Source organism: Daphnia carinata, chromosome 2 (genome assembly GCF_022539665.2).
Source record: "Daphnia carinata strain CSIRO-1 chromosome 2, CSIRO_AGI_Dcar_HiC_V3, whole genome shotgun sequence".
NCBI classification, from domain to species: domain Eukaryota; kingdom Metazoa; phylum Arthropoda; class Branchiopoda; order Diplostraca; family Daphniidae; genus Daphnia; species Daphnia carinata.
In genome coordinates, this window is record NC_081332.1 from 3744886 (window position 1) to 3772375 (window position 27490).

Consider the following 27490-nt stretch of genomic DNA (forward strand, 5'->3'; position numbering starts at 1 on the left):
AAAGGCTCCACGCAATCGCGTAGTTGATGGCTTCCGATCTCAAAGACGTACTATCAAGAGGTCAACGTCTCGCCATGCAAATTCTTTTGGCTAAAGGAATAGGGAATTTGAAAGAAAAAAGAAACCTGATTTATTTACTCTAGTCTCTTACGTCCAAATGAGATATCTGTAAATTCTATAGTCTTTGCTGGCCAACGTGTTCCCTTGTATGGTTTGATTTCGTGTGAAAATTGAAAAACAAAATGACACGAATTTTATTTGAAAAACGTCGCATCCGTCTGAAAATGTAGGGGAGGGGGGTATATCGTGATAGGCAGTTGAGGTTTTATAGCGTATCATGAAAAATGACGAGCATGTCACTTCCGTACATTACGACATGTTCAAAATGAAATATGTGTTTCTCGTTATCAGTTTAAAAAACCCAAACGATTTTTGATAATATATGGTAGACGACCAAAATGAAGACGTTGGGAATTGTTTCCGAGAAAACGGGTTTTGCTCGTTTTTATTGAATTCAAATTCGAACTGCGAAGAATGTTAGCGGGAAAAAGAGGAGCGCACTCGTGAGTTCAAGGATGCCAAAATAAACACCATTTTTATGTATCGCGGTAGAGTTGTTTAAGGATCATACTTTTTTTTTTGCGGCCAGCTGCAATATATTTTTTTTTTGCTTCAAAACTTCGTATGGGCTCTACGTGCAAAACCTGTTTCAGCTTCGGGCTTGGGCGTGGTGCTATATTCAAAAATAATTTTTTTTCTGCGTTCTTTTGCATTCGTTGTTTATCTTGAACTCTTCAACTTGATACATCCTTCTTCCTTTGTTTTGTTTTGTATTTCTTTTTATATTCCTGAAGCCAAATGGAGATTGCAAAGTCGTCCAACACGTATGGTAATTACGTTCATTTTTTTTTTCTCGTGCAACTCTGGACGTGCGCCATTTTCGACCGCTGGCCATGCAGTCCTCCACTCCCTTTTTAAGACAGTTTGACGGGTTCGTTGGACGAAGAAGCATCACCAAAAAGCTTCTTCTATACAGAAATAAGACACCTGCAATTTTTCTTCTTCTTTCATTCGGTCGACTATTAAAATAAATCCATTTTCTTATCCCCACCTTACACGTCGGCTATTCAATCGGCATCCGATTGCAAAAGAAAAGAAAAAAATGTGCCCAATGTCAATGATATGCGCGTTCCTTCTTTTCTAACGTCCAACACACAAAATGTTTATGATTGTTATTAGACATGTGATAGGTGATGGGAAAATTGCACTTCAAGGACGACCTTGATCTTGAAAAAATGAAAAAAAAAAAAAAAAATAGTCTCAATGGGGACGGCCTTGTCGTCGTTTGCCAAGAGGAGGTAACGCGACCGCCCGGCGTGAGTCTAATTTGAAAAAGAAAAATGAAACGTCCCGTGAACGGCCGTGAGTTCCATTTATTTCGTCCCCCATCTATTTGCTGAAATTTCGTTTGCAAACCGGTGTCACATCCTCCTCTTTATAGCGCATACCAAACCACTTTTTGTCCTTCCTTCTTCCTATCGCACTCCCTTTTTCTTTTTCAAACAGGTGGGAAAATGTGTGAAACATTCCCGATAAGATTTCTGTTTTGCGATTCTACTAGAAAGATAAGAGTGGGGAGGTCTAAACAAACGCGAAAGGTTTGGCCGATGCAATGCTAATCTGTCAACACCTGAGATTTGTTGTCACCTGTCGGATGCACTTGAAGGGAAAAAGAGGGGGTAGGCTTATTATTTTGTTTACCTACGTCCAAATATTGCCACCCTTTCGTTTTCTTCCCACAGTTTTAGTTCCAAAAAACACTGGACGAACGGGGTCGTCCTTTGTTTGCGCTCTACCGGACACCTATTTCATACATTTTTCTTATTATCCTTTCCCTTTTTTTTTTCATTTTACTTGTTGTTTACCTGGGCCAGCTTAAAAGAAGTCAGCGGCTTCTTTAATTTGTTTACTCAATTCTTGCTTCTTAAACAAGGAAGGGGGTGCGCTTTTTTACGTGTTATCTTTCCGCTTGCCAGGACTTCACTCAACAATAACAACTAAAGAAGCTAAAGGGGGGTCTCGTTGGGAAGCAACAGCGTGAAGGGGAATTTTTTAAAGGAAAGTTTTTATTCCTCCATCGATTCTCGAATTTCGTTGGTTTTTTTTTTGAAAGATAAACTAAGAAAAAAAAAACTCAACAAAGCAAAACAATTGAATAAAATGACATTTGATGCTTCAAAACGAGTCCCACGCCCAAAAGAGCTGTGATGGGTCCTAATGTGTCAACGGTCATTTTTCGATTCCCCTTTTCCACCCCCTTCGCTGTGTGGCATAATCGGTACGCTAGAGAAGATACCCTCACTATCGTCTACCTGAAAGGTGAAGGGGGGGGGGGGACGAGTAACGTCGTGTGGGGGGGAGGGGTTAAAAAAAAAAGAAGAAGAAGACTGTACACTTTAAAAAAAAATCTTGTCAGAAATAACAAGTTGGAGAAGTGATCGGCAAAGGTTTTTTGACTTGTCACAATGGAATGGACAACGGCAGGAAGACCCCTCTCTTCCGGAGGGGTTACTTATGCCGACAAGGGTGGTAATACATATAGGATATAGGATGACTGTTAAAGTTTTAGGGTTCGAACTTACCGCGCTCCTTTTTGCTTGACAATCCTGTTGTCGTGCGCTGTGTGATGCGAACGGGCCAGATAACCGTGAAGACAAGTAACGCGCACAAAAACGTGTCCTCCGTCCAAGGGTTTTTCTTTTTCTTTTCTTTTTTTTTTGTGTTGTTGCGTTGACAATAAATCACGGATGCGATACTGAAAAATCCAAAAGAGGGAAAGTCTTTTTTTTTTTTTTTTCCCGACCCTCGAGAATAGATTTTTGGATTTGAAACACACGGGGCGGAATGAACTTTTGGTGGGCTATGTTCGACCCCTTCGGAAAAATGCGTAGAAAAACAATCCGAAAATAAATATTTAAAAAAACAAACAAAAAGAATTCCTTTTGGTTAGATTGTGTAGCGAACGGTTTGGAAGGGGGGTTTCAAAAAAACAACAACAAAAAAACAAAATCAATTCAAATCTTGTCGGTGATGATATGAAAACCCACAAAGGGTGGTCCCCTCTTCGTCTTCAACAACGGGGAGAAAAAGAAAAATTCGAATTGTTTTTTTCTCCTATGTTTGTTTGTGTGTTTACCCAAAAAAAGTTGTTGGTTCGGACGGGCGGGGTTTTCAAACTCGACTGTCAGCCGGTACTCGTCCAGCAGAGCCTTTTTATACAGGCAACAGAGTGGCGTTAGCGACTGACTCGACCACTTCCCGCAGGCCAAAATACGATGTTTCGTCTTGGGCTTCTTTTTTTTTTTCCTCTTTTTTTTTTTTAAATATTCCTCTTCTTCTATCGTTGTTGTTTTGTTTTATTTGTTACTCTCCAACGTTTGTTTTTGTTTTCTATGTATATATCTATATATTTTTTGTTCTATAAGAAAGAGGGGGGCATCTTCTGTAGTTTTTCTTCTATTTTAATTCTTTTTTTTTCTTCTTTTGTTTCGACTTTGCACTTTCGAGTGACAAGCGAAAGAAACAAAACAACTTGTTTCTTCCTCTTATGCCAATTCCCGGCTTCTTGTTGCACACACGCTCATTTGGGAGGCGGGAAGTGGGGGGCAGACCAATTTTAGAAGGGGTCTCTTCGCAAGAACCTTCGGTCATCATCATCATTCCCGATGGGTCGTCTGTGCGTGCGTCTCTAATAAGAAACAAAAACAAAAAAAAACAAGCAAACCTGCCAGCGTGCAAACAGAGAGAGTGGCGTGAAACCCCGCCCGACCCGCACATGCATCTGTGAAGCGCGAAAAATTCCTATGAGCCCAAGCGAATTTCGCTTATATGCGCACACACCCGCATATGCACAAAACGTACGCGTAGATTATGTGTGACAAACCTTAAGAAGAAAAATCTCAATGTCGTGAGTTTCGAAAAAAAAAGAAAATAGAAAATTTTTTATTTTCGGGACAGGAATAAAATCAATTCGCTGAAGATGAAAAGATGTTTTCGGTAGGTTGGAGTCAAGGTTGAACCGCTTTTATCACGAAAGTCCGGCCCAGAATAATTTCTTGTTGCGCGACCGTTTGAATTCAAACCGGAATACTAGTTTTTTTTGTTTCAAAAAAAAAAAAAAAAAAAAAGAGAAAGGATCATGTCGTTAGTGGCCATCCAATTGACTTGCGTCACCGCTAAAGAGGAGGACGATCTCGGTGGGTGTATCCCGACGCCAAACTGAATTTTTTTTTTCTTACTTTGGCGTACGCAAATTTTCGGGAAAAGAAATGATGAAGAGGCGACGGAAATGACGGCCTCTTTCACCATCGTTTTGCTTCGGCAATTTAAAAGCCATCACGACGCCTTTTTATCTTTCTATTCTGTGTACATCTTTATGGTATTTTTGTTATCATTATTTATCTGTTTCGTTGCTTTCCGAGAAAGAAAAATGAGTTGCCAAAGCGTTTTTTTTTCCGACCCCTCGAGCCTAGCATTTGCATGGGCAAGTCGTTTTGAACCGTTTGAACTCAACGAGAAAGTGGGCCTGTTTTTTGTACCTTCAATACAAACCACCCACTCGTCTGTTATGGCTTTTTCTCTTCCTCGCATGACTTCATTTCACGGTTTCGGGATTCCCAGATTCTTTCAGCTTTTTATGTCTAATAGCCGCTACGGGTACAACGATAGCCGCTATAACTTATGTCACCGCGCGTTCCTCCAACCCCCTCCCCCCACCCTCTTTGGCCCTTTACCACATTTCCATCTCTGAGGAGATCTGTTCTATAGGCAAATGAGACCATAACTTAATATCAAAGCAGAGTTTATTTTTTCTCTGTCTCTTGTGATTGTCGGCTGGAGATGATGATTCGGACAATGAAACAAGAGTCTATGAATAATACAGGAGAAACCAATCGACCTCCTCATAAATTCTGTTGCCTAGGCATAATGGAATTTGTGGGAGAAAATAAGGTTCCATCACGGGTTCTAGATTTCCTCCTCCATGATATTCCATCCTCTCATTCTGTCGTTCATATGTACATATTTATATACCCCGTTTTACGACCTCTTTGGCCACAGTTCGCTCCGCTCTATTGTGAAAGGGATGGTCCCTTTGCCACGACAGGGCGCTAAAGATTTTTTCCTTTTTTATTCTTGAAGGAAAAAAAAAAAATAAACAAATCATATTCTTTATATCTTCCCGATGGAACGCATTATTGCACAATTTATACACGGAACGTGTGTGATTTTCTTATGAGCGCTTCTAGAATGTTTGGGGGCAGGAGGTAGAAGAACGTAGTCACCTCACATACTACGCACCTTGCACTTTTGCAGTTATTCGTGATTTCTCCCGTTTCTATCGTGAATTCTTTTGCTAACCTGTCACACCAACGGTTTGCGGTCGACTCATTGGTGTTCATATTTTATTCAGGTATTCGCGATTGGCTTTTTTTTGTATTTCTTTCAGAGTTTATCGACGGCTTTATTTTTGGCCAGTACATCAATCAAATATTGTCTTCTTTTTTTAGCGCAATCAAACCCACTCCGATTGTGCGGAATATCCGTTTCGCACTAGATCGTGCCATCCCATAATCATCAGATCCATTTCTCTTTTTTTCTTTATTTTACACTTACGGTATAAAAAGCATTGGATTTGGGCAAAGCCCAGAATTGGATGCGACGTACCGTGTGTCTTTGGGAAAACATTTTATTCATAAAGCGTCGGATGTCTAAAAAAAAACAATTGTTTGCACGCGTATTTGAATTCCTTTTTTCTTTGGGAATGAGGGTAAGCGATCGAAAGGTGCGACCGGTGAATAGAAATGGCGATAACAGGATTCGATAAACAGCCGCGTATATTCGGAGTGTATTTTTTATTCGATTTTTTAACCACACAGTCGACCTTAGAAAGTGCATACGCTCATACTGGTATCGGATTTATTTTTAAAAGAAAAAGAAATAAGAAAAGAAAAGCTTCCTCACTCATCGTAGTTTACTGCAATATTTTTGCTACCTTTTACTCTCCCCACCCCCTTTTCTTTTTGTTCTTTTACGTCTCACTTGTTTTTGTTTTTGTTTTCCTTTTTCGCCTGCGTTAAAGGGATTGATATCCTAAGTGTTTCTTAATGTGAGTTGTGCAGCGAAGAAACACAAATTCTGCTTGCTTTTTGAATGGTTCTAATCCGACATTACGATGCAATATCGCAAACGTGACAGTCTTCGCATTTTTATTTTCGATGAAAAACAATTTTTCCTCGTTTTCATTTACCCCCGCTAAACAAGATACAGAAAAAGGAAACATTTATTTGAATAAAAAGCATTCCCCCTTTTTTTTTTTTTTTTTTTTTTTTTTTTTTGGCTGAGCATATCTTTTCTAATGGCGTCACATAGCGTCCCCATGAAAAGACAGGGCGTGGCTAACGTTGTTATGTGAAATAAATCGACCAGCTCCTGAAATGGAGTTAACATAAACATCTCCGTTGCAAAATTCGAAACATTTCTTCTTTGCTTCCGGAGAGCTAATTGATTTGGTAATGTGTTTTTTCTGAAGGCCCGCACGTAGAACAATGACGCTGATGTAATAAAAAAAAAACACGGATGTAGTTGTTTCCAAGTATGTAATGAAGCAAACACAAACATTTCCGGGTAATGAGAATTTCAGCTCATCGTTCACAGATCCTGTTGATTTTTGTTGTTGTTGTTGTTGTGTTATGAGAACCGTTTTCATAAGACATTTGAAAATCATGCCGGAATCCTTGGGTGCAAGAATTGCGGACGTAGCGCTAATTTCACCTCAGGCTATACGCCGTATCGAATGCGAGTTGTTAATGCATAGTAGAAGGATGGCATCTTTTCGGTTCAACATTTTTTTCCCCCTTTTTCTTTTATGTTGGTATCTTTCTTTTTTCAAAGAGCTTCTCCTTGTTGTTTTGTTTTTTCGCGGACGGAAATGTTGTGCGCAATAGCGAAGCCCTTGGGAAAGGGCAATTACCTCCGTACTGGCTCCGGACTGACCGAATGCTCCTCCTTTGACTCCTCTTGTATTATGTTTATTTATTCTTTTTAGCTTTCTAGCTTTCCCAGATTTTTGTTGTTTAATAGAATAGGAACCGATGTATTGAACATCCTATCAATCTAAAGCGCTAGTAGATGGAATTGCGATTCAAAGGGGAGAGAAGCGAGATAGAGAGAGAGGTGGTTTGCAAGCAGCGCATGAATGCGCAAAATAACACATCGATCTGTTACAAGAAGAAACAGAAATCTCAAATTCACGATCGCAAAACAAAGACAAGACGTGTCTTCATTTACATCCGCTTGATTTAGCCATCGTGACTTGCTATCATGATTCAAAGGGGGGGAGGGCATTCTTTTCCTAACAATATAGAGGGGAATTTTTTTTTTCAAATCGATGTATTAAAAATCGGTATTTTAATTTTTTTTTATGTTAAACGAAAATTGTACGGTTGGAGATAAGAAAATAAAATGAGAAAGAAATGGCAAAATGGAAAGGCGCAGGTAGAACCCGCATCATTTCTTACCATATCATTTTTTTTTTACGCTGGATTGGTGTACCGCCAATCTATTCGTCTGACCCAAATAAAAAGATGGTGTCTCGTCTGACCTTTCGCCATTTTTGACACTGACGCCCAGTGAATTTCAAATTGATATCATCAAAAACTATATGATAAACTCTGTTGTTAAAGTACTGGACAACAAAAAAATAAAACGAAACGGTTGGAGTACATCATCCATCAAACAAAATGCCTGATGTACATGTACGTAGGTGTCGACCGCAAAAAAGAATCGCGTCCGAATTCTTACGTTGTTCTCTGTTTTTTTTGTTTTTCTTCGTCATTTCCCCAGTGGCGTAACGCAGTAAATTAACTGCTTACAATTTGCGTGTTCCTTTACCCAGCTTCCTTATTGCCGCATCTCCTCGGCAACAAGTCCATTGAATTGGAGCCCTTTTTTCTTCAGTAATAACTGCGCAATAGTATAAAAGCAATATCTCATCATAAAATCGTCAAAGGGCTGAAAACAGTTCTATTGATAAACGATGTCTAGCTACCAACTGCTTGATCTCGAAGACGTTGCCTCAGAGAGCCACGTCGCAACTGTTGAACCATTACCGTACGCCATATATCCGTCGACCAAATCTGATTATGTTACACTAGAGAACGTCTTCTCGTGAATAGAAACAAAAACCACTTGATTATTTACTTCTTTTATTTAATTTCCTTATTTGATTGCAATCGTAGCGTCAAGAGAACCAGATCGTTATTCTTCTACTATGGCCATGTGCCCCGACGGGCACATGAATAGCATCGAAAATCTATTGTTCTCTCAAATGTTTCGTTGCTACTCTTCTATGGATTTGAAAACTAGTTCCAAATGTTTGGGCGCGGTCGTAGGGATGGACACCTTAACAGCAGAGTTCACATTACCAAAACGTGTTGCACATGTCGTTTGCACGTATTGTGTATGCAAATAATCAATGGCGAGTGTCAAATCGGAGGAGGGCATTGAGCGCGACGAATGCACACGCGTTACTAATCAGCTTAAGTTTTGAATGCTTAACCAGAGCTCATGGCAACCTATGTGATGTCTTTGCTCGTGGCGTTTGCTCTTATTCTTTATGATCGAAACGTAAGAAGAGAAACGGGACGGTAGCAAATGCATCCAAAAACTTGGCCATTTAATATTGAGTAGATGAGAGGACTGTGCGCATTAGTGGACGCGTGAGTGTGGCCAGTTCGTCTAAGTATAGACGTGACCTTTAGAGACGCAACAGCTTTACGGGGTGGCTTTAAGCGAATTGCAGTGGCCACAGTTCCCGACGGTATGTTGCAAATTTGATTGGTGACGATGACCATCAACAATGGAAATGTAGAAACAGGCTGGCGCTACGTGATTGCCGGTGGCAACACTTGGTCACGCCGATTTCGCTGGCATTATGTTACGTGTTTGGACTTCTCCTTCGAAAATTGTCGCTTGACACCGACATCAAAGACCCCGGGAAAAGAAAAGAGGAAGGAAAAAAAAAACAATTGGTTTTTTGTCGACTTCAAAAGAATAGACTTTTGATTCGTTTCGTGTAGGCTTACGTCATTCACGACCGGAGTTAACGCGGGAGTACAAAGTTTTCTCAACGATCCATCCTTTTGATGTTGATCGAAGGAACTCGCATTTTCATTTTTTTTTTTTTTTTTCTTTTTTTAAATTTTGAACTTGCATTTAATTTTTAATGATTTTGGTTCTTCAGTTTCGCCCCGCACGTAGGTACATCTACAGGTGCAATGTACCCTTGGTATTGCTGAAGAACGTAGTAGAACGGCCTATTAGATGTATAGATAGTTTTGATGTGAAGCTTAATTATGCGTATATATCTTCGATGAGTATGCGATCGATACGGTCGGTCCACTTAAGCACAAATTGATGCGTACAGCACACACGCACACACACAGTGGATGCTATACGATACATCTACATAACAACCATATTAAGGACTTGTTTTTGTAATTGGCAACCCCCGCCCCCCCTACTCGATGTACCTTGTTGAACAGACAGGCTACGTCTATAAAAATGGGTTTATAGTTAAAAATCTATACGAATATGCATAAACTTTAATATGTAAACGAACGGGGGTTCCGTATTCACGGAAATCAGCCTGTTGTAGAGTGCGTAAACAGATAACATGTGTTTGTTTTTACGAACTGTACTTAATTGTATGTACATATAGATTCAATGTGGGTTATTTCATTACCTTTACAGGTCGTTGTCACTGTCTAGACTCGTTACATTTGCATTTTTCACTGTTTGATTATTCCATGAAAAGGAGGAAGATAGGGTTCTTTGGCTTGCTGTTATAGTTTTATAGTTATTGATGATCGTAAAAAAAAAGTATGTACATAGGTAAACACCCTTATTATTTTGTCACCTGAAACCGTTGACCTTCCGCCCAAGTTACTAAACTCAGCACGACGATATTAGTCTTATGGCTAACAACAAACTATGTTTTGTCACCTAAGGAGACTTTACCTTTCGCTCAATCGTAAACAAGTTTGAAGTTGAGCTGCTTTCATTGTGCGCTACTTTGAAATAAGGGATTTATTTTGCATCTTGTCTCCGCTAGCGTTGAAGTAGATTTACCCTCCCCCCTCATTTTTCCGCTGATGTGCCCCAAATCTAAATTGAAAAGCTCGTCTTAATCGTGCGACATCAAGCGCGTCTTGTTGTGTTAAATCACGCGCTTGTTACATCTGTCACGAACAGACGCGCCAACTTGAAAAGAAGGAGCTCCCGCCCCACGTAGTTCATATTTACCCAACGTATTGATGCGAATTCAAAAGAAGGCGACTGTGTTAATTTGAACTGAAGAACAAGTGCCGCGCGTTTAATTAATTAATGACCGAAAAACCAAAAGATCGGGGCCTTAAACAAAATCGGAGAGATTCGAGCGTGTAATGCCTTGGGAAAAAAAGGGACAAGTCTAACGCGTACATTGCGCTCTTCCACGTGTCCTTTGTGACACTTGCATAAAATCTATGAAAAGAGGATCCTGCGCGCGCGTGGGTTGTAGGGCATTCAGGAACGCTTCAAGGAGGCTACGCCGACATTTAAGCGGGCTAGTGTTCCAAACGTATAAAAGGCCCGACGTCCGCACAGGTGTGACGCATCAGTTGTACGGTGTCAACGCTGTTCGTTCCTACGCATCATCCGCCTTACCGATTGATATTAATCAAAAACGCGTTGTTTTGAAATTTATCTTGGTATATTTTTTTAGTCATTGAGCCATTCCTCCGGACGGGGGATTCTCCCGTGAACATTGTTAGAAGCAAAGTTTTTTTCGAAAAAAACAAATCGTACACACCTACGCGGTAGATATTTGGACCTTTCAACTCCGGAAAGCAAAACGAGGAAAACAAAAACAAAAAATGCATCAGCTGTCAGCTAAAGTATCGCATTTTTCGATTGCCGTGTTCGTCTTGTTCGTTTCGTTGAGTATGGACGTCGAATCGGCACCCGCAGCAACGTCTTCCATTAACCGACCGGAAGCACAGGTATTTTTCCGAATGTCTCGGCGTTTGTAATGCGATGGAATTCACGACACTCCCTTTATCTTAAACATCCACCTTGTCATAAAAAAACAAAACGGAATACTTTTTGTCCTTAAAAAAAAAAAATGAAAGACTTATGGCTATAATGAAATAATAATATGTATCTATAATTTCCGGGCTCGTCTTTTGTTCTTTTCACGTTGACCTAAAAGCTGTCCGTTCAGGAAGTGGAGAAATTTCTTGAGGGCCTGACCCGGTATTTGCATAGACAACGCTTGGATCAGCAACGAATGCATCAGCCAAAGTCGCCCATGTCGGAAGAGGCCACCTACGATCCGGATGCTATCGACCGTGCCATCCTCGGCGAGATGGCGGCTCCGTTAGATGCGGAAAGATCTCCTTCTAGCGAATTGGCCAATAACTCCATGTCTCATGCACGTCCGCCGATCGCCACCAACAACAAATGGCCGTGGTCGTTGAGTAACTTTGAACGGATTGAAGATCAGGATGTTAAGCAACGGCAACCTTACGGCAAACGCAATTCCGAATTGATCAACTCGCTGCTGGGCTTACCCCGTTTCATGAAAGTCGTCGGATAAATATCTGGAAAAAAAAAACAAATTTGATTGAAATAGATAAAAAAAAAATAATAATTGGAGTACAGGGGGAAGGGGGCATGTTTTTCATCATATCTTATGTGTTGACAAGAAAAAAAAAGAAAAATAAAATCTTACACATTTAATTATATAACGTATACTTTAATATATGCATGCTACTAGACCTTAGTAGTTCCATCTCTTCCGCTTTCCGCAAACGCTGTCCAAATGAAAACTAAGCGTTTGCCAAATCGTTTTGAGTATCTTAAGCATTATGTGTAGTTGACCACGGACAATTAATATGTTATTGTTCCCATTATTCGATGGCGCACCTAAGTATTAAATCAATCCCATTGATCAACTAAAAAAATAAATAAATAAACGATTAACTGTTTTTCGACTATTCTATACATTTGATGCTATGCACATTTGATTCGTTTTAAACGGGGAACTCGCCGTTCCCCATCGTTTCTTTTTTTGCAGGCTGTTCATCAAGTTCTCGTAACATTTGAAATGCGTTGAAAATTTTTTGATTTCAGGCGTTCCAGGACGGAAGGCCAGTTTTTTTTCCAGTTGATGGCCTCTGTACGTCAGCTGGGCGACCTTTTTTTTTTGCTGTACAATCTCATTTCCCAAGGCCAACAGTTTTGCAACTACCGCAACCACATCGGATCAATTTTAAATAATCGCTGTTAAAAGAAGAAGAAGAAAAAAAATTCTCGTCTTGTGTCAGTATTTTTTATCCTTAGATTGTCTTTCTTTTTTTGCTGTTGTTGTAATCGGATGGTCTTTAATGGGGCGTCTTGTTCGTAGGAAATGAAATATTTGCGGGTTCGCATTCGCGACGGATAACGAGCCCGCATGATTGAACGCTGCCTTGTAAAGACGTTTGACAAGCCATCAGCCGACATGAAAATCGTGAACAGCGCCGCCTGCTCGTTGATCTCCCGGCCCTTTTGATTACATCGTTCTCCATGCTCCCTTCACAGATCTACTCCCATCTGCTTCAATTAAACCGAGACCAGGTGAAAGGAATGAAAAGGCTGGAACAAATGTTTCATCACCCTCGTTACGCAAAGCAGCACACGAAGATATTCGATGTCAGATCAGGTGCAAGGCACGATCGTCCTTACCATTAGGTAAGGAGAAATGGAACACTTGTTCAGTATTTAGTACCTAATTATTTAGCCGCAAGTTTTTGTTTTATCCACGTAGGAGAGCCTGGTTTTTATGACAATTAGCGTTGGACATAATAGCGGCAGGTAACAACAATGTAGCAACAGCGGTGATCAATAATCTTCAAAGTTGCATATTCACAAAAGAATTTGCATGCGCACGTAATTGGCTCAAACAAAACAAAAACCGCTGCCATTACAATCGAGAGCCGGCTGTTCGCATCCGGTTAAAATAAAGAACCCGCGAACAATAACATCAACAACGAAATCCTCCCCGCAGCGTAACACTTAAATAGCAAACTTGCTAATGCTAAAAAAAAAAATAAATAAAGGGATCCCGCCAACATCGATGGCAGACCTGTAGAGTGAATTAGGGGGAAAAACACATGTGGGCCGTGCTTAATTTCTCATTTCTATGGATTGCGCACAAACATTTGGCAGTTTTTTTGTTTTTTTTTTTGTCTTTATGTGCTATTACATTTTGGTTTGAGCCCATCGGCGATCAACGACCTGATACTAAAGATTGCGATAATAAGGCCACAATTTTCTTGTACGTGGTACGTAATCACGCGAATTGATTAGATGGCGGCTGCAGCAAGTTATCACACCTTCAAGGAATCTCAGTTTAATATTAGTGTTAATAAAAAAAAATGCCATTGCCATCGAATGCTGCGTTTGATTCTATGTTTGGGTTCTATTAAATTTTGCAATGAGAAAATTGCCATCCGTGAATTATTGATAGCAAATTCGATCACTGGGGATGAATGGAACACGTCTTTTTTCTGCTTTTATCTGTGATTGCCAGATGACGAAAAGTATTTCTCGGTAGCGACAATATGATGAGCGTGAACAAAAAAGAAGGGAACTTTCTACGGCCTACAAAATAAATAGGTAATGCCTGTCTTTCTCAGGCTTGCACAGCTTTGCAGCCGGAAACTGCTATTTGATTGTGATGGTGAAGAAATATTTATGAAAGTAACAGACTGACTTAAAAGGGAAAGAAGTCTTGCCACATGGGTTGGTGATTAAGATAGAGATAGGTTGTTTTTTTTTTCGCGAGAAAGCTTGGCTGCAGCAGAACAACCCAACTGTGTTTTAGCACAGCCTTATGCCGGTGTATACTTTGAAAGGGGCGGACAATGCTTTCAACAACACATCAGCTCAGAAGACATTCATGGGTGTGATATTTAATTATTAAGGTGTTGGAGCCATTATGTGCAGCGGCTGTCTAAACACGTCCAAACAACTTAGAGCGATGGGAGAAATCATCTGTGCAAGTAAAAAGGCATGCCATAGTCGAAAGGTATTACAGACTTACATTTAACTGGAAACGATTGGGATAAAGTTTCTTTTGTTTCTCGGTATGGTAGCATTCCACAGTGTTCTCGATGATTCAAAATGGCATCCAATCCAGAGGTTTTGTGACTTTGATAAAACAGAGAAATCTTTCACTGTTGGCCTGAAATTGCAAGGCCACGCCGCCATCATTCGTCAAGTTCGAGTAAAAAAAGCACGACAAGAACATGAAAAAAAAAGAAAGATACGTTCACAATATGGAGTGTGGGCAACTATTTTTTTTCTGCGTAACAGATACCAATAATTGATTGGGGTGACATGAAACTGTCAGTTTTAAAATATAGAATATCTATGTTTTGTGTTAAAATTGGAATAGGACACATTGTCTAACCTGTTCTTGATGACGTCACAGTTCGGAGCTTGTACCGAGGGCGCTCCAACGGAAAATGCTTTCAGAGCAACTCCAGTGCTAACGTATCACGTGACGATCATATCATGGTGGCTAACATGCCGGTGATGTTTTGAAAATAACAGTCGGTCCTTACGTACCTTTCAGTCGTGAAATTATACGTCTTAAAGATGATTTCAACTGTGAATAAACTTAAAAAGACAGGTATGTTCTTAAGACCGATGGTTTCTTTCTCGGCTGGAGCCAGCGGCGCTCCCACGATGGTCAAATACAGAAATTACCAAACGCTGACCATAAACTACCGGCATCGAGGAATATTGTCACGATATTCGCCATTAAATCGATCAGTCCCCTTCCAAAACCCAACTGTGTATCAAACGAGAAACATTGGATTTTTGGTTGGGAGAATTCTTAAAGGAGCATTGAAAATTCGATACTTGCTCCTCGGGGGAGCAGTTGGTGGGGGGATTTCCCTCCAAAGAGTAAGTCCATAAAGTTTCTATTAGTAAAATGATGTGTATGATTATAGTTTAGAGCTATGTACTATTTGTTCCTCAGCAATCCTACAAGTAGCTAAGCCACATTTTCGTACACTTAAAAGCAGCCTTCGAACAAAGAAGCTATTGTACATATAATAATTATTTATTTATTATTCTTTACAGTCATATGAAGAATGGAAAAATTCTTTGCCAGATTCTAAATGGTTAGAAGATTTGTTTCCTTCTTCTGAAAAAGTTGATTCCTTTCGAGGTTCCTTGATGGAACTCTCATCAAAGTTCAGAGATTCGTTGGAAAACTTGGATATAGGTAATCTTAGGTCTGCGAAATTTGTATTTTTATGATCCACATGTTCCTTTGTCGTATAGATCCGAGACTGAAGGTGTTTGGAGACCGTAAAATCAGCGAATTACGAGCTTGGTTTGACAGCAGGCTTGAAGACGCCATTCAAGCGGTAGAAGAAGAAGAAAAAGTCGCCGTCCAAGGTAAAATCTCTTATCCTTTTTTTTTTTTTGCTAGCTACTTATTTTTTTCTGCTTTAGCATTTCCTTGTCAAAGGTTTGGTTTTTTTTTCAATGTGTGCTTTCTATGTCTGTTATAATGTTATATAGGGCTCAACAATGGACTGAAATTGTTCTATCTTGCTGCAGATAGTGTATCAGATGCGACCTCGACCGTCGTGCATGCAGAGTCTTTTGTCAGGGCTACCGGCAGCGAGAAGCATCAAGAAGAAAGGAAGAAAACAGGTATTTCTCAAGGACAAACGACTGTTTGCCAGAATTTGAATTGACTGATTACTTAATCAATTGCAGAGAACATGCAACAGAAGATTGAGAAAATGCAGGAGGAGCTCATGAAAGTGCAACTCAAGTATCAGAAGGAGCTAGAAAAGCTGGAAAGAGACAATAAGGAATTGCGTAAGCAACTCCTGCTCAGAGGTCATAGTGGGTCGGCCAATCGCAAAATCAAGGTATATGTGTCCGTTACCAGTGTTGAGTCATTCATTAACAATTTCCTCTTTCCACCGTACAGAAGTCTTTGATTGACATGTATTCGGAGGTCCTCGACGAACTTTGTGATTACGATGTGGGCTACAGTACTCATGACCATCTGCCACGTGTCGTCGTCGTTGGAGATCAAAGTTCGGGCAAAACTTCAGTGCTAGAAATGATTGCACAGGCTCGTATATTTCCTCGGTATTGCTATAGTGACACATTTGAGTCCGTCCAATCGTTTTCAAGTATAACATTGATAGGGGTGCGGGCGAAATGATGACGAGAGCTCCGGTGAAGGTGACCCTTAGTGAAGGGCCTTATCACATCGCCCAGTTCAAGGATTCATCGCGCGAATTCGACCTTTCTAAAGAATCCGATTTGGCCGATCTTCGCAAAGAGGTGAGTCCGATTTTTACCGCAATTACGCCGTCAGCATAACTTTTTCTGTTAACTATTCGCCAGGTCGAGTTGAGAATGCTAAATAGCGTTAAACATGGCAAAACCGTGAGTTCGGAGGTTATCTCGATGACTGTTAAAGGCCCCGGATTACAACGCATGGTTCTTGTGGATCTACCAGGCATCATTAGCGTAATTAGTTTATTTCTCGATACTGATTTACAGCCAGACACCATTTAGCATACTTTGCCATATTACCAGACCCAAACTACTGAAATGGAGTCTGGGACGCGGGAAGCCATCCGCCAGATGACGCAAACCTACATGTCGAACCCGAATGCTATCATTTTATGCATCCAAGACGGAGCCGTCGATGCCGAACGTAGCAATGTTACAGGTTTTTTTTATTTCGACAACTTGAATATTATGAAATATTTCTAAAAGAAAGTTTGAAATCGTAGATTTGGTAGCCCAAATGGATCCACAAGGTAAACGCACCATATTTGTCCTTACCAAGGTAGATTTGGCCGAAGAAAATCTCACCAAACCCGATCGGGTAAGACCTAGATTGTCCACTGGTAACTTTTAAGACCTGGTAGTTTTATCAAGTTTTCCCCCTTTCATTTTTAGATTCGCAAGATTTTGTCTGGAAAACTTTTTCCCATGCGTGCTCTTGGATATTTTGCCGTCGTAACGGGTCGCGGAAACAAAGATGATTCCATCGCTACCATCAAACAATACGAAGAAAATTTCTTCTCGACGTCAAAACTGTTTAAGTAAGAAATTAAACGTGCAATCTGATCCAATGATTTAATAATTTATCACATCTGTGTTGGGCAAAAACTAGCAGAGAAGGATTGGTTCCCTCCACACAAGTAACGACCAAAAATTTGAGTTTGGCAGTTTCAGAGTGCTTTTGGAAAATGGTACGTGAAACGGTCGAACAGCAAGCCGATGCGTTCAAAGCTACTCGTTTCAATTTGGAAACGGAATGGAAAAATAACTTTCCGAGGTGAATCTTCTTGAATTTCAAACAGCATTTTTTTTTTAACGTTACATGTTTTTCTTTGTGCCATAAAAGACTTAGGGAACTCGATCGAACTGAACTTTTCGAAAAAGCTCGTGGCGAAATCCTCGACGAAGTGGTCAATCTCAGTCTGGTGTCGCCCAAAGAGTGGGAAGAAGCTTTGATGAAGAAGCTATGGGAGAAAGTAGCAACTCACGTCTTCGAAAACCTTTACCTACCGGCTGCCCAGAGCGATTCATCAGGTTGGTTTTTACAATGTCGTCAGTTGACTTGTATTAACCGCGCCTTTAACATTTAGGTACTTTCAACACGAAAATAGACATCCGCTTGAAGCAGTGGGCTGATCAGCAGTTACCTCGTAAAAGTGTAGAGTGCGCTTGGGAAACGCTGAAGGAAGAGTTTGGCCGGCTGGTAGAAAAGGCAAAGTTGTCGAAAGATCACGATAACATCTTCGACCAGCTGAAAGCCGCAGTAGTCGATGAAGCCATGAGGAAACATCAATGGGAAGATAAGGTACGTACTCTACATGCAACTGTTTTTACTTTTAGAGTACTAAACCAGATACTTTAAAATGACATGTAGGCAGCCGAGGTGTTGCGTGTCATCCAACTCAATACGCTGGAGGATCGCTCAGTTCACGACAAGCAACAATGGGACTCTGCTGTGCAGTTTGTAGAGCGTTCCGTGATTGAAAAACTTCAGGTCACCGAAGCAAACCTCAACAACCTGGTCGGTCCCAGTCGAACCCAACAGTGGTTGCGCTGGACTAATGCAACACCAGAACAAAAACAACACGCTTCTGTGAAGAACGAGTTGGAACGGCTTCTTTTTGCCGAGCGGGTAATCCAAAATCTTTTTATCGACCACGTTTTTTTAACCACAATAAATCAAAGCGTTGTATTATTCCAACAGAACCATCCACCAACTCTGTCGTACGAAGAGTTGACGGCAGCTAGACGCAATTTGCAAACGAACGGAGTCGACGTCGACAACGAGTTCATTCGGCAGACGTGGCATCATGTTTATCGTCGCCATTTCCTCCGTAAAAGCCTCTCGAGAGCTTACGAATGCCGTAAAGGCTTCTGGATGTACCACCAAGGACTCGAAAACGAGGTGAGTTTGAATCGTCATAAAACAATGAATTTTTTCCCCCTTGAAGTAGATCATTTGATGATGTAATACCTTTAAAGCAGGTGGTGGACTGCAACGACGTAGTTCTGTTCTGGAGAATTCAACAGATGTTGAAGGTCACCGCCAATGCTTTACGTCAGCAAATCATGAATCGAGAGGGTAAGTTCCACCTTATTGATATTTCGTAGCTGCGTCACAAAACTAGGGGATTCATAAGAAGTTTGTGTCCCTGATTCGGCGATAGTTCTTTGAAGCGTTCGGCATCAGCTTTCAGAATGAAAGACACAGTCTAACAGCAAAATATGTATCTTTTTGAACTATTAGCCCGTCGCTTTGAGAAAGAAATCAAGGAGGTCTTGGAGGTCTACTCACAAGATCGGGACAAGAAGGAGCAACTGCTGACTGGGCGAAGAGTGCACTTGGCCGAGGAACTAAGTAAATATTTGTCAACTTTAATTCATCTATCAATCGTTGATGGTTGTTTGTTTTTTTTTCTTTCTCCGAATTCAGAACGCGTGCGTCAGATTCAAGAGAAACTGGAAGAGTTTATCAAGTCGCTTAACGCAGAAAAGTGATACAACTTTATTTAATCGGTGGTATATCTTACGTGCTGAATGTACATGAAATCCCTTTTTTTGCATCCTATTTACTAGTCGCGCGCCCTGTTTCAAGAATTAAAATAAGATAACTTCGGAGGTGAAACCTAATCGTGCCAGGAGATTTTCCTTTTTTTTTTTTCCTTCGGGGTATGAAAAGAATTTGATGGCGGTTGTCGATTCGTCCGGAATGCCATGCCGAGTTTACACTTTCCGGACGGCAACGTGAAATAAATCAAAGAACACTCGAGTGTTTGCGCGACCGTGAAAAGAGAAAAACAAAACAAAAAAAGGCTTGCCTTCCTCACTAGAAACTGGCGTCACCGATCCAGTCATGCAGAATTGACTATCACCAAAGATTGGCGGATGAGGGGGGGGGGATAAAAAAAAATAAAAAGAACAAAATAGGGACTGGAGCTTTGCGAGGGAAAAAAAAGAGAAAATCCTGTTTCCCTTTTGCTTCTTATGCTGGTTCGACTTCACGCTCGATTGAATAGGCAAGTGCCAATCTGGCTTAACCATCTAACCCCCATAAACTGGAGACGCAACAAGTTTTGCTTTTCGAGTTTCTTTGCCAAGAGGGGCAAAAGAGTTGCATTCAACAGCATCGTAACATCGTGGCACCCCTTTTTCATTTCGTTTGCGTCTTTTCCAACAGCAAAAAAATTGACCCATTGAAAATTGTCTGACAGCTTCCAGCGGATTAGACATTGAGGGAACAATGGGTACGCGTACAAGGAGGACACGAATTCAAACAGGTTGAATAACTCTGGAGGCAGGGTGAAGCAACAGGGTGGATGCTTACAAATCGATTAAAGAAGGGTAGTCCCCCCTCTTTTCGTTTATAAGAAAAGAAGTTTCCTATTTCCAGTGAATTTTTTTTGTTGTTCACAGGAAAACACGGTATTTGTACAGGATCTGATAATGTCCTTTTCATTCCATCCCTTCGTTGCCCCCATCGTTCTTCTTCCTCCCCACCTCTCCGTGCCAAAGGATTACAGACGTGAATCGATCAGACCGGCACGGATGGGCGGTCCTGAATTCCGATCGTTTTTCTCTTGAGCGCGTTCCGCGTTCAGAGACACGCACGGTGCTCGCGCGATTGACGTTTTACAACTCTCTTCGAAAAAAAAGGGGGGGGATAAAATCAAGCTTTTTATTTTGCGTTTTTTTTTTTTTTTTTTTTGCTTCGACACCCTTCGTCCTTCCCGTCTTTGCCGTGCATCTCCACCCTTTTTCCGCTGGTAAATAAGACATATCCTTCTGCTTCTTTTTCCAGTGCCGTCTTCTTTACATCCAATTCGATTCGGATGTGGAAACACGTTTCCCCCCTTCCTTCGTGGCACGGATAGAATGGGAAAGGGGGGAGAGAAAATATCTATAAAGTTGCAACACCGCCTTCAAAGATTTATTATTATGCGGCCCGAGCCTTTATTATTATTATTTTTTTCTCTTCGTTTTCTTCATTCTTCCCTTTTCCTGCTTTATTACCAGTCCGAGATGATATGACCATCGCTGCTGTTGCTGCCTTTTTTTTTTTTTTTTTTTTGCTGCTGTTGATGCCGACCGGCGGCCACTTGTGTGGTCAACATTCTTCATGGTCCACTGCGCGCTTGGCTTTTGATTTTTCTTTCTTTTCTCAAAGCGAAATCGTAATGGTTCGTCGTACAACCAGCTACTGATTAACGGTCGATATGTCAGGTTTTTTTTTTTTTTAGCCCAATGGGAAGGTACGACAAACAGTAGATCTTCGATCCCACGTTAACATTTGCTTTTGGTCGGTCAAACGAGGATGAAGGACCACCACCAGTATTCAAACATCGCGGCATAGTTACCATTTTCGATTGTTTCGATATTCGATGAAATCCATTTGCGTTCGTCATGCAGTAAAATCAACGTTGGCGGCGGTGATCTGCCGCTCCTTATCGAGTGGCTGCGGAACAAAAGGACAAAAAATTACGACATTAATGAATCCTTTTTGCTGTATCATTCCCGTTCTCTTTGTGTGTTTTGCTAAGTTTTTTGTGAATTCAATATGCCAAGCGGGAGGAAAAACCACCGCCGTCGGTTCCCTTTTCACTGATGGCGTGTGCCGGGCGCACGGGCCAGGTGATCATCACCGTAACCGTTGCCTTGTTCATCACAGGCTTCTAGAGAACACACAGATCGAACGTGAGGATAACATTTTTTTCTTCTCCCTCATATTTTTCTTTTGGAGGGGGGGCTATTTAAATACTGGAATCTTTACTTCCGAATTTCAAAAAAGGCTCAGTTGAGGATAACAAGAGAGGGAAAAAAATCCATCAACAAAAAGATCGTTGAATTCATCTCGTCTATTGGGAAGACGTGGAAACGTGACCCTCAGTCCTTGGAGCCGGCTTATACTTGTATACACAGCGCGCATGCCACTGTAATCTTTACGTCTCTATGTCTGTGTCACACTTTTTTTTTTTTAATTTTTACTTTCCTGAGTTCGAAAAATCAGCTATTTCCCAATGGCATTAAACTTGGCACTGAAGAAACGCCCGTGATTACTCTAGAACAGTGTATTGGCCAAAAAATCGCAATCCAAAAAGGCAACAGGTGTCTATTTTTGTTTTAATTCGTTGGGGCTTGTTTTGGGTAAAAACTTGTTGTGTCCGGACACGAGCAAACAGAACGGATTGCACACGATGTACGCATCTAGAAAATTATTTGGAAAAAAAACAGAAACAAAAAATTCAGGATGGAGGATATTTGAAAACAAGATCGTGGGGCGTTGTCCTGTCTTTTTTAGGACGGAGTTCGTATGAGCATTCAAATGTACCCAAATCGGACTCATGGGCATGGCCGGCTGTCAAACCGTCAGCCGAAAACAACATCTGATAGACCCCCGAATTGGAACGATAAGCAATCGAATGTTTCTTAAATCTTGGTTTATTTTTAATTTTTAAATTTATTATTTGTGTTTTTGTTTATTTATCATCTATTTATGTTTTTCTTGCCGCTTTTGAGCTGAATCGGAGTTCAACCGGTGGGGGTATGAGAAGCCACGCGCCGGGTCCACGCGCCTTTTTTCATTGGCTCTCGCTGGCTAATCACGTGATCTCTATCCAGAGAAAAGCTATACCAGTCTTTCTCTGCTCTTTCTCGTTTTACAGAAGAAAGAGGAAGAGGGACCTGCCTCTCCCTATTTTTTTTTATTTTCTGAAAAGGGAAGATTTTTTTTTTTCCATAAGGGCTAGTTTTTGCGTGATTAAATTGCTCCAGTCGTCTCGGATTCGTGGTCGGGAACGGTCGCGTGTTCTCGCACGTCGTCTGTGAAATACAACAAGAAGAATTCGGGAAAGAAAAAAAAGGAAACCACCATGACAGCCAAAAGTGACAAGAATCTGAAAAGCAGTCGTAGTGATAAGCGGCGGGTATGCAAATTTCTCTTCTGATTCCAATCAAGTTTTAACATTGTTGACATTCCATTTTAATCCGATCAATCGATCCGTTTAGACCAACAAGCCGTTGATGGAAAAGCGACGCCGAGCGCGGATTAATCACAGCCTGTCCGTTCTTAAGAGTCTTATCATCAAGGACGATGTAAGTTTTGTTTAGATTTACACTTCTTAAGGTCGACTTATTTAAATGAATTTATTCTTCTTTTAAAATCCTCAATCGCTGGGGATCGCTAAAGGCCAACAGTTCGAACCCCACTTCACAATCACGACTTGAAAAGGCGGACATTCTAGAACTGACAGTCATGCATCTGCGCGCGCTGGAGAAGCAGAAAGAGGAGCATTTGCAGCAGCAACAACAGTCCGAACTCGTTGAAAAAGAAAGCAACAGTAGTGTCGACAGTGACGTCAAATCGTATCGTCTTGGGTATCAAGCGTGCTGCCACGACATCGGACGCTTCTTGGACGGACCGGTCCTCGACTTGACAAAGGAACGACTGATGGAGCATCTCCTAGAAAAGAAGCAAAAACTATTCCAGCTCAGCAACAGTGGCGATCCGTCGGATGCAAATCTGGTCACTCCAACGCGTTTGTCGGACGGACGGTTGGCCCTCATTTTCTCCTCGACTTGTTCTTGGCTCTCGGGCGGAATAGATCTCCCAGCTTCTTCTTCTGCGTCGTCTTCGTCATTCCATTCAAATCTCGCTCCTGCCACTCCACCGTCTTCTCCGGATCAACAAGTTGTTGTCCAACCGCTGCCAGACTCAGTCGGCAACGTGTGGCGGCCATGGTTTTAAGGGTAAAAATGGGCCGTTGTCATTGCAACTCCAATCTTTCATTCGTTATCAAAGTCCCTCTTGTACATAAATGCTAATGATCCATTGAAATGTGTCGAAGCGGATTAAACGCTAATATCTCTGGATGGCGATCTCTTCTCTGATCTCCGCTTTCGAGATTCCGATCTGTGGGTCTTACCATGGACATACAAACATGGAATGGGTACTGTAAATGGTGCGATATCGGAGCCGAATTCGCGAAATGATTAGCATTCCACCCTCCAAGACTGTTTTGACTACAATAAGGAAGTATCGTATTACGCATTTCATTGAACTTAGTTACTGTCAATCATACAAATCAAATGTGCATGGTTTTTAGAAAAAAAAAGCAACCAAGTGCATAAAAACTGCTCGGAAAGGAAGGTTTTTGTCGGCAGTTCTTTTTGGCAGGAAAATGGAAATCGGAATTCTCATGTTTAACGATCTCGTAAAAACAGCAAGGTGGGTGAAACTGCGCTTACGCACTGGCGGCCACATGGCGTGGATTGGTTTCTTTAATGACGCTCAAACTGAGAGTCCACAAGTTCTTAGCGCACTCTACGCCATGTCACCAAAAACCTTTAGTTTATCTGCTCGTAGTGTGGGGTTGATTGGTTTTGTTATCCTCACACAATCCTTCTGTTTAGTATGCAGTAAACTTTAATGCTAATGTGAACTCAAGAATTTTGGCGCGTCTAAGAAGCAGTGCCATCTGTGGATAACATTTCAAGCCTTCACCGAGAGCATTAATCGCTGATCATAAAAATAGGGTATATTTTTATACAGGGATTATAGTTTTTGAATTAACCGTAAAAAACTAAAAGTCGGGCTTATTTTATCGGGCTCAAAATTTGTCCTATTAAAAATTTATATCATTAAATCTCGATAAGTATATATGATTCTGATTCAAAATTTAACAAGGAACACAAAAATGGAAGTTGTTTTTATGTAGAGTCTATAGTCAGTGATGAATTTTTTAAGGAGACGTCTGGAATTGGGCCTTAAATTTCTATCGTACTTCTATTTGTATTTTAAATAACTCGAAAGCCATGAATTCTACATAAAAACAAATTTAATTTTATGATTCTCATTAAATTTAGAATCTAAATAACATATAGTTATCTAGTTTTATTGATATAATTTTTTTAGGTAAAATTCGGGCTTATTGCTTTGTCGGGCCTTAAATTTCTATCGTACCTACTTTTATATTTGATGTAACTCAGAAACCATGAAGTCTACATAAAAACAGTTGTATTTTCGTGATCCTTTTTAAATTTAGAATCTTAATCATATATAGTAATCTAGCTTTATTGATATTAATTTTTTTCTGTGGCTGAAGAAGCTAAAAATATCCTCTTTACACATAATGCTGGTATGTAGATAAACCATTAAATGCAGTGCAATTTGGAGCAGGGCCTTGGTTATAATGTGTTCTCGCATTCAAGCCTCAAGTAGAACAACTCAGGCTATATACAGCCCCAAAGACAAATTAAATGCCAATTTTGCCTACGATGAATCTTGGATTTGCTTGGTGTAAGTAACTTTGTTCTTGTTAATATTGAACCCAAAAATACCAGGGATAATTTTCTTTAGTGGCAATATTCCTTCACCTGTGCAGCAGCACATGGCCATCAAGCATCCAACGAAGATGGGAACGAGTTGCAGTGATCTCCAACTTTTTGTGCTCATACTCTGTCCAGCTAAAGAGCTAATGGCATCAAACGAGTTATATTGTATATTCTGTGAATCAAAAGTACTTTGCACACAGCAAATGGTAGAAAGGAACAAAGAATGCATTGGAGACGGGGTGTACATTCGCTGCATTGTTTATCATCTACGCCGTCAACTGGTGGAAGTAGCTACAGAAGAAGAATTCAAGCAGCTGACTTTCAATCGAACGCGAGAATTGATAAAGGAACAGCATCAGAGTCGTTCAGCCGTTTCTATCTAATTGAACGCCCTCGTTGAACCACCCAAAAGCACCGCAATGAGTAACGTGGGTTTTGCATTTCGATATGGTTCGTTCACAGACATTTCTTGTGCAGCTAATTATATTCCGTTATATATCAGAGAATCGGGAGACTTGTCAGTCTGAGCAAGGCATCCGTGAGGATCTTTCACGTCGACTACCGCATTATGTATCGGACTACGTCGATGGCATAGTTGGAGTCAAGACGCCACAAAAGGTTCTTTCTACCACTTTTTTCTTCTATTTTGCCTGTTGACATCCGGCCATTGCGTTTGGAGTCCTCAACGATCACAACACCACGGCAAAATTGGTAAATTAAATGAAAGAAACCCAAAACTTCATGATTTTAACATTGTTCTTCTATTAGGTGTCAAAAAGGTGATCATGGGGCAAACGATTGGTGGCCCCCTTTTTTGCTGTATTTGGCGGCCAGCCACTGTTAATTCCTTTAACTACTGCACCTCTAGCACTCTACGTAAAAGGTTTCCCATTTTTCAATGGATAATTAGGTTTTGATCGTCATTTAAGCGTTTATTTTTTGACATCAGCTATTTCCAACATCTGTGATGATTTCCAGTTGGATTTCTACGCAATGTATGGCTGCGTTGGCCTTTGGTGTGCTTTTTCCTTTTGCTCTTTTCGCTTTTCAACGTCTCACGATTGATGCGTTGGTGTACCCGTTCAACGGAGGACATTTTTGGCATTTTCTTTTCGATTGCATTTTGCGTTGATGCTTTTCGGGACACTGCTAAAAGTAAATAATTATGATAATCATTTTTAGAGTATATTTCCTATGTATGATTTAATTTTTTCAGATTTAAAAAAAAAATTTCAGTTCTCCCCAAAATGTTTTGGCGATGTGAACATGACGGAAGGCATCAAACTTCGTTGACTTATTACTTTGTGAAGGAAAATAAAACAAACAGCTTAACGGCAGAAACACTTGTTGCGGCCATCGAAGAGCCAATGACGATTGTATGCAACCAGGCCAGCTCACTGCTGTTTCTTTTATTAATGTTCGGCACCGTCTGACTAGGCGTTTCCATCTTTAATTTCAAGAAAACGTATGGACGCATGATTTCGATGCAGAAATCATTACAAATTGATTAAATCTATTGGATTTTCCAAGGAATTTGCTCTCCGCTGGAAAACGGGAAACCCTGGCAGATTATGCATTGCCTATCGCCGTTGTCACGATAAGTTTTGTTGGTTCTTATCTCTTCCAAAACATCAAAGGTAATTTGATTATCATTTCAGCAATAATCGTCCAACCAGTTATGTCTTCTATTTCATTACAGTTGAGTCATTCCGTTATGATGACAGTGAAAATGTATTCTCTTTGACACCGTTGAATCGCCTTCCTGGACTGGCCATCGTCGGAGCAATGGGTTTGAGTTTTGCCTTTTCGCTGCTAATTTTGATGGACCAAAATATTTCATCGGTGATGGTGAACACGCCACTAAACAAGTAACACTGCGGCAGTTGTTTCATTTCGCGCCTTTTACGTATAATCCTGTTTTTCAATCTCTCCCACCAGTTTAAGAAAGGACCGGCACATCTCTTGTCAGCCAAAATGAAGCACGGCATTCAAAAGGGCAGTTTCGTCTGTCAGTTAACAGCCAGCATAAGCAAGGTGAGCTTAAAAATGTGGATCTTTTGTCACTGTTTATGAATGATTTGAATTGGTTATGTCTGTCACAGGGTGTGGGGCTTTGTTTCCCATTTGTGGACTGGTATTATTCATGTACAGTGAAAACATAAATTAGGATGGAGAGAGTTGCATGGGTTGTGATCACTCTGGTCTAGTTGGCTAAAATTTAAAAATATTGCAATTTCTAAGTTTTGTTGGTTTAATGTTTTTCATAATGCACCACAACATAAGTTATTGACCAAACAAAAGACCAGATATGGTTGCAGAGAAACGAGCCATTTGCTGCACTTGCATTCAGGTTTCTTAGCAGCGTTTTATTGGAATTTCATTGTATTGTTCATTTTATTGTATTTACATGCAAAAGTACCAGAATAATATGACAAATATTGACAATGATAATTATTCTTCACAGGTA

General features: G+C 40.7%; 3 protein-coding genes and 1 pseudogene across 3 annotated transcripts; all 4 read left to right on the forward strand.

Annotated features, from left to right (window-relative positions):
• Positions 1-10742: 10742 nt before the first annotated feature.
• Positions 10743-12095, forward strand: LOC130686488 (uncharacterized). Its single transcript, XM_057509632.2, has 2 exons — positions 10743-11099; positions 11309-12095. The coding sequence occupies exons 1-2, from the start codon at positions 10974-10976 to the stop codon at positions 11693-11695; spliced, it is 513 nt and encodes a 170-aa protein (XP_057365615.1). The 5' UTR covers positions 10743-10973; the 3' UTR covers positions 11696-12095.
• Positions 12096-14630: 2535 nt separating this feature from the next.
• LOC130686502 (dynamin-like 120 kDa protein, mitochondrial) lies at positions 14631-19326 on the forward strand. The gene is made up of 19 exons (XM_057509646.2): positions 14631-15054; positions 15235-15379; positions 15439-15555; positions 15682-15816; positions 15883-16040; positions 16103-16266; positions 16326-16464; positions 16528-16653; positions 16723-16858; positions 16923-17017; positions 17092-17237; positions 17309-17473; positions 17543-17730; positions 17787-18001; positions 18071-18328; positions 18401-18601; positions 18679-18778; positions 18944-19054; positions 19130-19326. The coding sequence occupies exons 1-19, from the start codon at positions 14743-14745 to the stop codon at positions 19192-19194; spliced, it is 2976 nt and encodes a 991-aa protein (XP_057365629.1). The 5' UTR covers positions 14631-14742; the 3' UTR covers positions 19195-19326.
• Positions 19327-19458: 132 nt separating this feature from the next.
• Positions 19459-23740, forward strand: LOC130686481 (protein hairy-like). The gene is made up of 3 exons (XM_057509622.2): positions 19459-22616; positions 22699-22785; positions 22880-23740. The coding sequence occupies exons 1-3, from the start codon at positions 22563-22565 to the stop codon at positions 23435-23437; spliced, it is 699 nt and encodes a 232-aa protein (XP_057365605.1). The 5' UTR covers positions 19459-22562; the 3' UTR covers positions 23438-23740.
• Positions 23741-25442: 1702 nt separating this feature from the next.
• On the forward strand, positions 25443-27389 carry LOC132087749 (solute carrier family 4 member 11-like; annotated as a pseudogene).
• The last annotated feature ends 101 nt before the right edge of the window (positions 27390-27490 follow it).